The sequence below is a fragment of the Triturus cristatus genome, chromosome 2_1 (assembly GCF_964204655.1).
Source record: "Triturus cristatus chromosome 2_1, aTriCri1.1, whole genome shotgun sequence".
NCBI lineage: Eukaryota > Metazoa > Chordata > Amphibia > Caudata > Salamandridae > Triturus > Triturus cristatus.
The window spans coordinates 422,964,611-422,981,197 of NC_140581.1; the positions used below are offsets into that span (position 1 = coordinate 422,964,611).

Here is a 16,587-nt window from a genome sequence, read left to right on the forward strand (position 1 = left end):
CCTGAACAATGTGGACTATGCAATGATACAGCCTGCTAATTGGGCAGTAGAAGGTAAAATAGGATTTATAACGTCTCAAAAGCAAATGCAACGCGCCTGGTTTGTGTAGTGTTGAAGATGCAAGCATATAACCATATTTTTGTTAACCATGTGGTGCCTTTTAGTAATATTTTTCATAGGACTAACAATCCAAACTGCCTGTTATCTCATTAGGATCCTACAAATAGTAATATGCAGAAGGCAATGAGTTTTGTCGAGTCGCCTGAGAAGAGCAGACTAGGATACCTGCATTGTTGTATTGATTCCCAAGAAAGTGTAATGGCAGGAAACCTCAGCACAAAAAACACTTATGGAAAAGGTTTGGGGCATGTCTGAATTGAATCTAGGTAAACCAGATTTAACACATTGTGCTGTTTGGATAGTGGGCATTCACTGCAGATCAAAGTTTCAGGTATGATCTGGCTGATCTTAGATGTTGCTACCCTACACCTGTAAACATTTTTAGACCAGAAATGTTTTTATTTGGGCGATTAGATAATCACTGTTTTGGTCTGATGGGTACATCAGAAACCACATCACATAAGATCATAATTGTTCTGTGCATCTTAAGCTACATTTCTCAAGAGTTTTGTTGTCTCCTCGCTGTAACATTGCTCATGTGTACTCCCAGTTGAATGTGTCATAAATGTGTGTGAAACTCGAATAAAGGTAATCTGAACTACTCTGAGGTGACTGTGTTAAACGTTTGCCATCGTATGCGTCAGTATCCGTTATTGCGCTGTGGAACAGTTCACAATGAAGGCTCCTCCTAAATGATAAGTGCTATCCGTGCAGTGACAGTAAGGTGTCGTCTTCATTCTCTTCATGTTTACGGTTCAGTAGAATCTCTTTCTCTGAAGTAGAAGATCCAGAAACTAGTTAAGACACTCAGAACATGTGGGTCAAGGAGTTCTTGTCACAAAATCTTGACAGAACCTCAATTAGTCTCTCTAAAACAGCTGCTGCTCTTATTGGGTTCCTTTGTTCTGAATGCTTAAAGTATTTGAAGACTACATGAGTTGCAATCCAACTTAAAATCTGTAGAAAGGATAAATGGAGTTGTCTGAATTGTTTGGAAAAAGGGGCAGGGTCATAGTGAGGGAGGAAGTAACAGGAATGGAGTTTTGTATCTTTTATTTTCAATCTTAAATACTTCCACAACTTTTAAATCCCATTTCCTCAGTTTGAATACGTTCCTCATTTAAAGAATTACAATATTACTTTGACACTATGAACCAAGGCAAGTTTCTTGCAATTTCTGACTGTCACAAATTTGTGCGCCAAAACATAACTGTAGACCCAAAAGTCATAGTTCATTAAGGCGGACGACTTCGACGTACACTTGTCAAAATAAGAACATCCCTTTCTACTCAGCTGCTTACATTTCCGGTGAAGATTTGCATCTAGAGCAAAACATTGCCACAGTGTTGTCAAGTTTGTTGCAATGAAGTAATTGCTAAATTTCCTTTGGTTTCCTTATTAGTCATGTGATGAACACCAGTGAGTAAATGTGTGTCCAGACTTCTCCAGTGGTGTGAACAGTAACCAGTACTTTCCGTTTAACATTACGAAGTTGAGATGCAAAAACTGTTACAAACAAACTTGTGGAGCAGTAAAACAAGTATTAAATTCTATTGTAAGTGCGAGATGACAGAAGTTCTCTTTTTTGTAGGTCGGACCTACCAGATGGTGCAAGCTGTCTGGTTTTTTTTAAAGTCCGCCCATTGTTTACCATTGCAGAGTTATCATTCTCATTTGCTTGCTTTTTATTTCGATGGCTTGCCCTGTCCATCTTCTACATGTGTCCTTCCCCTGGAGAATAACCGCTTTACTTGTGTCCTTGCATTGCTCAACTTTATTTAACTAATTTTGGTTAAGCACACCATGACGTGCATGCATTTTCCAGCTGTCTCTCTCATGTACTGCTTCTCCCCTTTGTATTCTGTGTTGCTGTTTTGTCCATTCATGTCTCTTCTCTGTGTTGTGTTGCTCTCTCATTTTCGTCTCTCTATCCCTCTTGTGCGTCTCTCTCTCCCGCGTGTTACTGCCTTCCATGTGTGCGTCTTTTCTCAACCACCATCCACTACCCTGAGCCTTTCTTCTGATGCCCCCTTCTCTCCTGTGGGCGTCCCCAAACTCCCCTTAAAGGTGAGGCCTATTGGCTTTGCCAGTTTTCAAGTCGTGATTTTAAAAATGTGTTAAAAGCTCACTTATTACTGCCAATACTTGCAAGGCATTTGCTCTTTATTATGTATTCGTTTGTACATGATTCAATATAATTGCCTATATTGTTGAAAAAGCTTGTGGTAAGTACATCCTAAAACGTTATTTAAGCAGATTTGTTTTGAAATGTAATGCGTCAAATTTGTTTTAATTTTGATGCAAGCATAAAAGCTGTCTTGTGTGTGGAGAAAGTACATTAAGTGTCTGTCTCTTTTTTCTGTAGAGCGTGTCTGGATTAAGACTAACGGACACATTTTTGAAGAGGACATATGAATATGACGACATAGCACAAGTCTGTGTCATTTCTTCAAAAGCCAAAATAGAAAGTTGATTATCGACAAAGCATTGTCATTAGTTTTTATATATTCCGCCGTTCAAGAGCATCCAGGAACTCCTTGGAACAACTATTTAAACTATCTCAACAATAGTTGAGGTGTGTAAAGACCAATAAACACTTTAGATCAGTCTGTAAACATTTTAAGCATGTTTTATTATTTAAACATCTTTTCTGTGAGACAGTCTGGAAAAATTTTAAAATATTGTATATGTTTTTAAATGTTGCCTTTTTTATGTAATATTTCAAAAATAAAATGTAATTACATATTAGATATAGTCCAATGCTCATTTATTCTCCTGTTTAAAACTGATTGTGTACTTACCTACAGAAACCAGACAATTCCCCCGTGCTAATGCAATCTTACATAGACCACTTTAAGATGAAAAGAGCTGTTGCTGAACAAATTACTGACATTTGACAAAGTATTTGATAGAGCACTTGATTTATTTCGTTTGGGTTTCTTTTTTAATGAAACTTTATCAGGGTTTTGCAGATCATACATCATAAGTACTATATTGCATTATAAATATGGGAATGTCGACAGTTTAACATTGATGTATTTGCATACACGGTCCCCAGAGATAAGACATTATCCTCTTCTCCCTCCAGCCCCCGATGAGTCAGTACAAAATCATTTATTTGTTAGCAAAGAATGGCAGGTCTGTGTGTGCTAAGGAAAAGTGTGAGATGGTGAGTGCTCAATTCTGAGCCTTATATCTCAGACTTTGCAAGTATAAGGTGGCTTCCGTAGCATCAATGAAGAACCAATGCACCTTAACATGGAGCTAGGTTCGGTGATTCCGCAGGCGAGGCTATGGGGGTGTCAGATTCTGGAGCAGTAAAACTGTCTACCAATATATCCCAAGCCCGGGCTGCTTCTAGCGTGCCTATCCCGCGTCTGGTTTCCCTCTGGAGCAATCTCCCCTACTTCTCCATTTCTCTTCTCCGTGCAGTGACTCGGGACCCTCCCGGCGGCTTTCAGTTCCTTATGAATTTGAGTTTGGCCAAGATGTACTTCAAGTCTTGAAATTTGCTTGTGTCTTTCTATTTAGATGTGTGTGGGAACCACCCTAGGAGACGGTGGCCTGGGGAACAGCAAACCTCCCTCTTAATGACTGCTGCAATTGTAGTTTTGACCTCCTCCCAAAAGTTATGCAGCGATGGGCATGTGCAGGATAGAAGCTCCCCTCTCCCCGCTAGGAAAAGCTGCCTGATCTGTGTGGAAATATCTGTCAATCCTCTCAGGAGTAAGATACGATCTATAAAGCACATAATAATTAATTGAAAGCGCTCGTTCCTGGATATTTTCGGTGTTCACTTTAGAGTAATGTCCCTGACAGTGATATGGATCCTCAAATCCTCCCCCGCTCTGTTCACAGGCGCTCGAGCGGTCATTGTAAATCTGTTCGTATTGCTTTGTATAGACACGAGAACGTCTTTTTTTATTTTTTTATTGACATTTTGTGCAAATACAAAACATTTCAACAACCGAACAGGCCAGTTTGTTGTTATAGCAATACAGAATGTGGCTTAATCACAGTACATACATTGGCACATAATACAATCTTTGGTCACGTCGCGCTTGCACCTTTTTGATTCATGAGAACACTAACCACATAAATCCAAATGCTCTGTGACAGTATGTGAGAATGTAAGCTTACAGAGCCCAGAACAACATAGTACATTGCAGGATTTATTCGCTCCTAATCAAGTATATACAATTATCCCCACAGTCTTCGAGGCGTTAAAAGCGGGGATCCCCCCGAGCTCAGAATATCCGCTAACCCTGCATATCTATTCCGCAGCCTGCGTGTCGCCAGTTTGCTCTGCCTCAGCAAATTCGCTCTGCCCCTGAACCCATGTCAGGAATGGGTCCCAGATGTCACGAGGCCGGGAAGTGGGGGGGGGGGGAGGGACAAGCTCCCAGAAAGTATTTAACTGCGTGTGCCCGTAGGTGACATCAGCAATCCAACCCTTAATCGATGGTGCCCCCCTCCTACCCCAATGTACCGCAATTTGGCGCTTAGCATATAATAGAAGCTTTGCATGTTGCTTGGGCAGCTTGGTCGGGGTGTCTTTAACATATCCCAATAGACCTAGGATGGGAAACGGGGCCTCCGACCCGCCAACAATTTGGCTCACTGAGGTAAAAACTCTGGAGCAATAATCTGCGATCACTGGATAGTCCCATGCCACGTGTAGAAATGAAGCAGGGGAATATTTGCAGCGCCAACAACTCTCATCCTCTCTAAGCTCCATACGATGCCGGCCTATGGGTGTTCTATAAAATCTGTGCAGGTATTTGAAATGGATCAATCGGAGTTTGTAGATGGGAGAGAGCTCCTTAAGCTGTCTACAGCAGAATTCCCACTGTGCTTCGGTCAGTGGGGTGGAAAGGTCTTCGTTCCAATATTGGAGGGATTTAGGCCTTACCAAAGGGGCGGTGTTTTGCATGTGCGTATAGAGTCGCGTGTCAAGTTTGCGGGGAGAGGGGGATCGCAGCAGGTTTTCCAACGCGGGCAGAGCTGGAGGGTCCTCCGGGAAGTTCCTGCAAAGGGCCCGACAGGTCGCTCGTGGCTAATGATACAGGAATAGCTCTGAGAAGGGTACCGTCTGGCCCTCGTCCGCAGTCGGAGGTGGCCTAAATTCGTTGTCGGGGAATAAATCAGCGAAGGTTTGAAGTTGCATTTTTTGTTCTTGTGCCTTACTAATTCCGTCTCCGACACAGGGCAGCATTGGGTTCTGTGCCAGTGGGATCGAGGGAGCATACAACACTGGGATCCCTGCCCGTCTACGCAGGTCATCCCATGCCCAAGGCAGCGTTCCGGCGGTGTCTATATCTCCACGGGGACGTCGCAACGGTTTATAGATGGCTACTTAAAGCGGAACAGGTGCAACTGCAGCGACCTCTACTGCCACATGAGGCTGGTAGGGCGTTGGGTGCACCCAGAAATGCAAGAATTGGGCCTGAGCGCAAAGTGCATAAAGGCGCATGTCCAGAGCTCCCAATCCCCTCGCTGTGGGAGTGTCAGGATGTCCTGGCTTTTCCACCCGCCCATGCCAAGGAAATGAGTTGCGACTTGAGAGTGGAGAAAAAATGCAGCGTGAGCGGGATCGGAATGTTTACAAATAAGTATAGGAATTTGGGCAAAATGACCATTTTAGCCAATGCTATCTTCCCAGCTAGGGACAACGGCAACTTGGATCATATCTCCACCTTTTCTTCCAACCACACAACTGCCCGCCCATAGTTCAGATTCCAGTCCTCCTGTGTATCCCGACTGATCCATATGCCCAGGTATTTGACCTCCTCAGCTTCCCACTTTAAACGATATTCAGAAGATACCCATGGCGTGCCATCTGTCAGGGGAAATATCACTGATTTGGGCCAATTAACAAAAATACCAGCTAGGCCTCCGAACCGAATAAACTCCCTCAAAATTGGGTCTAGGTTCTCCTCCGGGTTAACGAGATAAAGAGTCACGTCGTCGGCATACAATGATATGAGCAGGCTCCTGGTACTAAACCCTATACCGCGCGCCATATGGTGTTGCCGTATACGGGCAGCCAGGGGCTCCATTGCTATCACGAAAAATAGCGGGGAAAGGGGGCAGCCCTGCCTTGTGCCGCGCGATATGGGGAAGGGATCGGACAGTAAACCGTTCACCCTGATCCGGGCGCTGGGTAGGGTATATAATAGCCGTATTCGGTTGATGAAGAGCGGGCTGAACCCCATACGACCCAGTATGGCAAACAGATGTGGCCATTCGAGTGTGTCGAATGCTTTGGTGGCGTCTAAAAACACCACTGCAGCATGAACCTCTGGGTGCAGATAATGTAAGACTAAGAAAATAGTTTGGAGGTTTTGAGAGGTCGACCTTCCCGGGATGAACCCTGACTGATCCGGGAGCGCAATCATAGGGAGCAATGGTTGTAGCCGATTAGCGATCAGCTTAGCCAGGATTTTGACGTCCACATTTATCATCGACCGTGGTCTGTATGAGTCTACCTCCAATTCTGGTTTCCCAGGCTTTAACAAAGTAATAATTATTGCTTCCATCATGGATTTAGGCAATATTCCCCCTTCCAGAGCCTCTTCATATACCGCCAGCAGCCTAGGCGCTAATTCCTCAACATCTGTTTTGTAAAAAGATGTGGTCAGACCGTCGGGTCCGAGGGCCTTATCAAGCGGTAAGCTTTTTATAACCTGGGCGACATCTTCAGCAGTGAACGGGAGGTCCATATATTCTCTGTGGTTGTTGTTGAACCAAACTAATGCAATAGAGTCCAGAAATGACTGCAGCCCCTCGGGACATATATCCTGGGTGGCAGTATAGAGGTGGGAGTAAAAAGTGGAGAAAGCATTTAGAATTTCTACCTGACCCCTAAGAGCAGTATCTGGTGCAGTATGTATTTCATGAATAAACATGGTGGATCTAGGTGGTCTAACCATACCAGCCAACCCGCTGCGCCTCCTCAGAAAAGTCTAGTAGCTTGGCCTCCAGGAGGCCAACAGTGTCTGGGTCACCAGTGGAATAAAATCTCTCCTCAAGCTCCCTTATTTGAGCCTCCAGGGATGCGATTGTGCCCCTAATCGCCTTCAATACTCCCGCCTGCCTGGCGATGCACTGGCCTCTAATCACAACCTTAAATGCTTCCCAAAGTGAAGCCTCAGTATCTACCGAACCTGTGTTCAGCGCAGAGTACTCTGTGATATCCGTTCGTATCTCTTCCTTGAAGGCTTCGTCAAGTAGGGCATACGGTGGGAGACGCCAGGTGAAGGCATGCTGAGGAGCTCGGAATCACCATTTTCAACAGGCATGGAGCGTGATCTGACAGTGAACATGGCAAGTGTATTACATCTGAAGTCCAGGTGGCTATATCACGAGATACAAGCCAGAAATCCAAGCGGGACCATGCGCTGTGGTGATCAGAGATGCAGGTGCCCTCCCTAGTCAGGGGATGTCTGTTGCGCCATATATCTATCAAGTCTCCGTCAGAGATTATATCCCGCAGAGCAGCACCAGCTGTAGGGTGTAGGAAAAGGGAAGCTCCCCGCATGTCCAAGTCATCATCTAGGATAGCATTAAAGTCGCCTCCCCCACAAAATTGTGCTGCAGCCTGTCGCCCTGACTTTCGTCCAGACACTGCTAAAAAAAACTCTGGGAAGTCCACATTAGGACCATAGACGGCCAAAATAACCATGGAGACACCACACAAAATCAATTGTATAAAGGCGTATCGTCCCTCGGGATCAACATGTACCAACCCCTCCCTCCAGTCCAATCCTTGTTTAATCAACACAGCCACCCCGCGCATAATTGGAATATACAGAGGAGTAAACATTTCCCCACCGGCCATGACGCAGCCTCTGCGAAGGTGTAACATTGAGGTGCGTCTCCTGCAATAAACATATATCTACATTATTTCTGGATAGGTAAGCATGGGCCTGTCTAGATTTTCTTCCGTCATTGAGCCCTCGAATGTTCCAAGTAATGCAATTTAGTGTATTAGTGAGGATATGTGTAATGCGCACTTACAGAACCCATGTGTGTAGCGCCGACGAGATTTCTTCCAGCCATGGACTGCACAGTCTAGCCAACAAATTACATCTATACTGGCAATGAACAATAAAACAAACCCAACTCCCCCCCACCCCCACCTCCCACTCCAACCCCCCAATCAGGTTGCAGAATACCCACCCCAGAGAAAAAAAGAAACAAAGATATGCATATCAAAACAGGGAATCCTCCCAAGGGGGCGCAGTGACACTGGCAAACTATCTTGTTTGCACAAGGTAGCTGGGAGTACTGCGGACGGTGCTATATGCCCAACATCTCAGTTCAAAGAGGAACAACATATCTAAAAACACCAGGACCCATATTAGCAACCGAATCGACATTCCCCTGAGCCCCACACCTCCGCTGTACCAAATTAACAAGCTGGCACACAATACGATACCCATATCAGTAATTGTCACTGAGGCGATGATCTGTAGTCTTTTCGGCCTCACGATTACCTGTTTTTCTTGCCTCCTATATGCTTACCAAATTTAAATGTGGTCTTCGAGTTTGTAAAAAAGTGAGCAGTTCCATCGAATGACAGTTTCAGCTTGGCTGGGTACAGCAGGGAGTATGGAATCTGTGCCTGCAAAAGGATACGTTTGGCCGGGAGGAATTCCCGCCGTGCCGCCTGCACCGCCGGGGTGAAGTCGTGATAGAAGGAGATAGTGTTGCCTTTGTGCTGTATTTGACCTTTCTCCCTAGCTAGCCGAAGGATGCGGTCCCTATCCTGGTAGTTCAAGAGCTTTGCTATGATGGGCCTGGGTGGCGCACCAACAGGGGGCTTTGACCCCAGCAATCGATGTGCTCTCTCCACCACAAAAACCGAGGATAGGTGGGGGTCAAATAGTTTATGAAGCAAGTCTGTGATGAAGGACTCCATTTTAGATATTGCTGTCGTCTCTGGAATTCCAGTAATACGAAGATTGTTACGTCTTGACCTCCCCTCCAAATCATCATTCTTGGCTCTGATGATCCCCAGTAGTTTATCCATGTGAAGCAGCTGCTCCTTTGTCTCCACCTGAAATTTGTGGAATTCAGTATGGCGATTCCCTAATGCGTCAAGACGTGTCTCATGTGTTGCCTCCTGCGATTTAACTCAGTCCAGCTGCGATGTCCGGGTGTCCAATTTTGTATCTATGTTTCAGAGGCTGGAACGCATTTGTAACATAAGAGTCCGTAAGTCCTCACCTTGATCTTCCGCTTGTGTGTCATGCTGTCTGTCCATCTGAGCCTCATGCTCCGACTCTGTATGCCGTGTGGCATGTTTATTCTCAAATGTTAACTTTGGCTGTTTGGCGTCTTGTTTGCCCATGGTTACAGAGGCGCTGGGCGCGTGACAGGGGGCCTCAGACTGGGGCTGCACCAGCCAGACCACACAAGTGTGACACCACACCTCTCCGTGCCACCAGTGCACAGCCTTTCTGCGATGTAGCACCTCACGTCACACACAGCCGAGCAGCTCCGTGCAGCTCGTGCAGATCACACGCGGGCCAAATCAGGATCACGCCACTGATATGTCCAACTTTTCTCTAAACACTATGTGGTGCACAGAGCGATCAGTACCCTGCAGCATGCAGCCACGACGCGCCAAATGCAATCAGGCACTTGTGGTGTACACAAGGTCTGCGGATGGCACAGTTTGGAGAAGCCAGTGCCCCAATGCTTTCTAAGTGCCGTTATAAGTGCCCTGTGCAAAAGAAAATGGCCCTGCGGTAATTTGAATTCTACACAAAACTCAAACAGCAACATCTTTGTTGCACCCGCTACGGTTCAACCATCAAGACCCCTCCACTATCCTCCATGTGGCAGCTCATTTAGCATGGAGAGAGGTAAGTCGGGGGAGTGTGGTATTTTGCTACGTGTTTTTACAAGCATCTGTTCCAACAGCAAACAATCACCTGAAACTCCTGGGTATCCCTAGCAGGGGAACGTCTTAGCAGTATCTTAGTGAGGTCCGAGAGCAGCTGCTCAAATGGACTTGGAATCCTGTCTGGATCTCTCCCGCTCACCAGCCACTGGCGTAGCTAGTTAAGCTGGACTGCTATATAGTACGTCTCAAAGTCGGGGACTTCCAGTTTCTGTTGAACACTGCATCGTGACTAATGCCACTTGCCTATGGCCTGCTCCCCTTATGACAGCGGTAATTTAGGAATCCAGGTCTCGAAATAGTGCTCATGGGACCCAGACCAGGAGTGTTGTGAAAAAATAAAGGAGACTCGGCAGGGCCACCATCTTCAGGAGGGCTATTAGGCCAGCCGATAGAGGCAATGTTTTCCAAAAGTCTGCATGAGAGCGGAGGGATTGGATGGCCTGCCCCACATTGCCATCTAATAGGTCAGCGTAATCATGGTAGAGCTTGACCCCCCCCAGGCATGCCAAACAGCCGGCTCCCATTGCAGGTGCGCCAATCCCTTGGGTGGGTATCTGCGCGGTGCTGTGGGGAAGTGTCTGGACTTCTGCCAATTTACTTTTGAACCAGACAGCAGGCCAAATCTCTCCAGCACTACTCTGGCTCCGTCCTAGATCCTCCACAGTATCACGGAGAAAGATCAGTAGGTCATCCGCATATAGTGCTATGCGATGATAGTAAGCCCCTATAGCCATGGCCTATTCTTGCATTGTTTGCCAAGGGCTCCATGGCCAATGCAAAAAGCAGGGGGACAAGGGACAACCCTGCCGCGTCTCACCGAGTGTCTTGCAGAGATTGTCTTCCCTGTGCGGACTCATGCAGCCGGGTTTGTGTACAGCAGTTTTGTCCATGCTAAGAAGTTCTTGCCCAGACCCATATGCAACAGCACTTCATAGAGGGAGTGCCCTTCTAGACTATCGAACGCCTTCTCTATGTCGATAGCGACCACTGCAGTGCTTGCCCGATCATAGTCTCCAGCTTCCCGTATGGCCAGTCACCTCCTGATATTTATGGCTTTGTTACGGCCAGGTATAAATCCTGACTGACCTGGGTGAATCAGTTTGGGAATGAGGGGAGCAACCTAGTCACTAATATTCTACTTAATATGTTATAGATGTTGTTTAGCATCAAGAGAGACCTATATGCTGTGTGATCATGCTCAGGTTTCAGGACGGGGGCTATAAGCACTTCCCTATTGGTGTCTGGACCCTGATTTTTTGGCCACAGCATATAAGGTAGCCAGTCTGGGTGTCAATTCCGCTGAGTTGGCAACATAGAACTCCGCAGGGAATCTGTCCGTCTCTGGAGTCTTATTACGTGGCATATTTTTATAGCAGTCCATATCTCCAGCGGGCTAATATCAACCCCTACACCCCCAGCTTCTCCGCCTCCTACTCAAGGCTCCGGAGGCATAACGTCTCAAGCTATGACTGTGTTGGTGTGGTGTTGTGTACTGTGGCACTTATATAAAGGGTTGAATAGTATTAAGTGAATACGTCATTAATCCCTTCCTATGAGTATATTCTGTCATTTCCCCTACTTTCTAGTTTGATAATAGGAGATCCATATTTGGTTGGATTAGCCAGCCGCGCCAGGAGGGGCCCCGACTTGTCTTGCTGTGCATGCGTTGGGTCCATGTATTGATTAAAATCAAAACACCGAAGCCTCTCTCTCTGGGTCGCTACCATCTCTTTAGCCTCTAAGAGGTCAGGTTGCAATTCTGGGCGTCCCGATCTCTGAATTTCTATGTCACTTAGGACTTGTTCTGCAGTTAGTACCTCTCACAACAGATCATGTTTAATCCCTTTGACTCTGGCCACGGAGGACTGCATTAAAAGCGTCCCACTTCACTTGGGGGAGGAGGCTGTGCCATTGTTGTTGTTAAAAAGTCTTGCAATGTTCCCTGGCTTGTTAGCCTCCCTCTTAACAAAGATCATTGCAGCTTTTTCCATGTCAGAGAGTCCATATTTGATCATTGGCTGACCGGGGCCTCCTCTTCCCAAAGACTTTTGCAGTAGCTCACATGAGTGTAGGTGGATAGGGTCTCCTTGTACTATTTGTGCACACTTGCATATCATAAGATTTGGAGTCTCATACTAGTTTCTACATCTGGGAGCTGTCTGGCACTCATCCACAGACACTAGGTGACAGTCCACTTCCCCTCTGCCAACAGACTTTGTCCATCAGAAGTACAAAATATGATGTAAAGTGCTAAACAGCACTGGCTGCACTTCAACACTCATGAGACCACCAGAAAAACTGTAAGTTATGGACTGCCTTGAACTGCATGTACCATAATGCACTGGGAAGGACAGGTCTGGCCAGTGTGCGACTCCACCTTGTAAGCACTGTATCACAGATTATCAAAGCAGTATAGTTTGTGGTATCTCGGGTTGTACATTATAGCTTGTGGTATTTCAGGTTCTGCAAGCACCCTAGCTAGTGGTATCACACATTTTTCAAGCAGTTTAGCTAGTAGTATATCCGGTTCTGCAAGTATTCTCACTTGTGGTATCTCCGGTTCTGTAAGAAATCTAGCTTGTGGTATGTCCGGTACTGCAAGTAGTGTAGCTTGTGGTATCACATTTTCTCCAAGCAGTATAGAGGTATCACATATTTTGCAAGCGGTATAGCTAGTAGTAGCCCAGGTTCTGCAAGCCATATAGCTAGTGGTAGCTCTTGTTCTGAAAGCAATAGAACTTTGGGTATCTCAGGTTCTGCAGTATAGCTAGTAATATCTCTGGTTCAGCAAGCAGTATAGCTGGTGGCATCCCTGGTTCTGCAAACAGTTTGCAACCAGTGGTACCCCAGGTTCTGCACCCTGCTGGTGCTAAGGTTCTTCCATGTTGCTAGTGGTTTCTCAGATTCTGCAAGCTGCATAACTAGTAGTATCTCATGTCTACAAGCATTATAGCTTATGGTATCTCACAGCCTTGCACCAGATATGGAAATAACACACATTTTGCTGGTTCATATTCTGAGATGTGCAATGTAAGGAGTGTAGCCCCCGTTAAGTGTTCATTAGGTGTCGTCATACGGTTCCTACGAATTAAGTAGGACTGTATTTCCGGCAAACATTAGAATATGGGGACTGAGTCCACACATATCATCAGAGTATGTTGGCCCAATTCCTAGGTAGGTCATAGTTCGCCATCTGGACCCCTAAAGTATTGTAACCAGCATCATAAGAATGGTGAAAAAGATAAACAGTTCAACCATTATGACAATATTGTTTGATTACTTCCATTCCTACCCAATACTGCTGACGCTATCGAGAGCATAGTGGGAGTACCCTCTGCTAACTCTCTTGGGACAACCCGACCCCCATACCTGTGTATGATGTATCTCAGTCATAGTCCAGCATTCATGATGATCTGTGGAAGTGCTCCTCTGCCGAATGTGGGTCAAAGGTGGTTTATATTGTAAAACCACTGTTCCTTTCGCACTGTGTCAGAGGTGCAGTGCTGATGTTCTTGTTTGTCTTGTGACTCAGAGCTGTCTCTAACCAGACAAGCAAAAGCAAGGGCATTGTGCTTAGTGTTCCTTAGCCTTGGATAGAGTGTACAAAAACGACATGATAAAATGCTTACTAAGAAATATGCTGCTAGCAGAATACTTTCTAAGTATGTTATCCTATAAGTGCAAGGCATGTAAAAAGTCACTGCCTAAAAAGATATCAAGTTTAAACATGTTTTAAAATGGAGACTTTGTGTGAGGGCCCAGTTGAACCTTACATCACCCACTCCTTGGCCGGAGGGAGACTCTTGTTTCAAACTAAGCTTAAGTTAGTCTTAAAAAATCAAACTTAATATATATGTAAGTCTAATGATTATAAAATGAATATAAATTACACTTTAATAATAGTGAATGAAAGCCATACTGCATTAAAAATGCCAATTAAAAGCATGTAATTAATAAAACTCAATCTGAAATAAAAAGATGCCGAATTAAAATTGAGGAGGCTCCTGAAATGCTTCCCATGTTCGGAGAGTAAATGGGATCTAGGAAGGAACCCACAACTGCAGACATTTCCAGTAGCCCAAACTGTAAGTTCCAAAGAACAAACGTGGCCATATCAAGTCCAATCAGCAGCTGCTGATGGCGTGCCAGGCATCAGTGTAACGACAGAGGAGGAGCCAGGATCCAAATTCCAGGTGCCGATGCATCCAGGAGTAGCTCCAGGAGCACTGAAGACTTCCTTGTTAAACAATATAGCTTTAGGTTGAAGTAACTTCTCAAAATTAATATTATAAATAGCAATTGAGAGCCAAATGCAGAAATTGCTAGTGAGCTAAATCCTTGGATTAACTATACAGCCAATGGTGTCTCTGCATCTGTCAAGGGCAATTCTACCAAATGCTGAATACTTAACATTGTGTAAGTCACATCTTTTTTTTGCCATTATGTTCTGTGTGCGAGTTAAATTATAAGGCAAAAATAAATCAGTTGCGTTCAGGTATTTCCATGGCAGGCAATTTGATTTTATAATCTGCATCGTCCAACACAATTGCATTATCAATCTAAGCTGACTTTGCCAGTGTTGGAAGAGGAACCTGTCACTTTGTTTGATATCGAATGCAGATGACACGATATTATTCAAAGAATAAATATGAGTTGACAGTGTGGTCATGCCGTTATCTACAACAGTCAAAACCTGGGATGCAGCTGAGGAGGATGCGATCCATCATGAGAAGGTATGCGGAGTGCGCCGATGGCACATCTCCACTGAATGGGCCATGCTCTTTCAGTGCTTTCGACAAACAACTGAGAATGCCACTTCAGGTCTCACCCGGGACACCGCACTGTACGCCCTCCCACGGGATCTCAAGCAGCCCCTCCCTCCCAAAGTCTCCTACACTGCACGCATGAACACTTGATGCCGATAGCCCCCTGTGGGACCATCTCCTGCCACTCCCCACCTAGGCCCGCAGCCCCAACTGTATAATCACCAACATCAAGAACCCACTTGCCCACCTCCACCCCCTGTCACCTTTCCCTGGTTGGTACCCCAAGTTTGTAGTTAGCTATCTCTCCCTATTTTTTCTTCCAGGATACATTTGTAGGAGGACGACCCCCTCCCCGGGAAGGACTAGCCCCTTTAAGGCATCACTCTGATCATTTGCATTGTCAGTTTCTGTGTCTACTGCCTGTAAACCATGATTCAGTGCCCTTGATATGTCTCTAATAATATGCCTGTAACTATGGTTGATAACAATTTGCATTGATCCTGGAATGTGGAAAACCCAATAAAATGGGTTTTAAAAAAAATCTACAACAGCCAAAACCTTTTTCAAATTAGCCCTGTCAATTTCTTGTAAAAGTTCAGTAGCTTCCTGATGGGAAAATTTATGAAGTTTATTGTCGATGGCATATAGAAAGCGTTTAGAACGTGGTGATCTTGGACCTGACAAGAAATCTTGTAAATCTAAGTTATCAGAATGGAGAGACAAGTGTTCCTTAACTGCAGATAAAGTCGAATGTTGTAACCATTGCTGGCATAACCTCTCTACACTGTAGGTAGTAACTACTCCCGAGTGTTGTGTCTGCACATAACGTGGGTCTGGGTTGCATGCTTTAAACCCTTTGTGGTGTTTTAAAAATGTGCAGTCTAATGGCCACACTAACCATCCATCTGAAAGTGAAAAATTATAATTACCATTCTGTATCGTGTTGTTGAGCTGGTCCCCTGTGAAATGTAAAGAATGTTGCAATTGTCAAAATGTGCAGTGAAGGGAATGTTTCATGTATTCTTGTCTTTAATTTTAGCCAAACCCAGGCAGGTGGTTTACTGTACTGCTTTGTTCAGGAAAATCATTTACGTGGTGCTAGACAAGCTCTAGATAAAGATTAATTGCCCTGAACTTGCCAATTTCTTGTTCCCCAAACCAATTTCAACTCCGTGTTGTCTTTCTGAAATTCATAACCCTGTATGGACAGTTGGGACATAAAGTAATCGGAATAGATTAATTTTGTTTTGGTCAGCATATTTTTCTTCTCTGGGGAAGGGGTACGTTTATAATATTAAGAAACTGGTTGTTGCCTCAAAAATATGCACACTTTTGCAGCTATGTTTTTGCACTACTTACTGGTGGTGTCTGGCAATGTACCCATTATGTGTAATTAAAAACTGGGCATGGAGTTTTAGCTCTGTGTAAATAATGGAGTTCATAATGATAAAACATTTCACCATAATTAGCAGAAATAAGATGCAAGTCTTCACTTCCGAATACTGTGAAAGATTCTAGTTAGAAAGCATTGATTTAACAGCTGTAACATCCCAATTATCAGAAATCATACCAGGAGTAATAACATCATCCACACCGACTTTAAATACATAAGGAATTTGCAATGTTTCTGTAGGACCAAAATATCACATTTGAGGGAGCTTATCCCAAGCATTTCCATCCGGGACCAGAAATGCAGAAATGTTCATAAGGGACCGGTCTCTTCGCACTTTCTGGGAAGAAAAATGAGCCTTTAATACCACAGCTACCAGTTCAACACCAGAGAGTTCT

At 44.9% G+C, this 16,587-nt stretch overlaps 1 protein-coding gene across 4 annotated transcripts in view; it reads left to right on the forward strand.

The window, feature by feature from the left end:
* The window catches only part of TRAPPC13 (trafficking protein particle complex subunit 13), a 398,706-nt gene extending 395,838 nt beyond the window's left edge, over positions 1-2,868 (forward strand). For all 4 annotated transcript variants that reach the window (XM_085631781.1, XM_085631789.1, XM_085631799.1 and 1 more), the window contains one exon: positions 2,486-2,868. In XM_085631781.1, the coding sequence (XP_085487907.1) occupies positions 2,486-2,593 (108 nt within the window). In that variant the 3' untranslated portion in view covers positions 2,594-2,868. The remainder of the gene's footprint in view (positions 1-2,485) is intronic.
* The last annotated feature ends 13,719 nt before the right edge of the window (positions 2,869-16,587 follow it).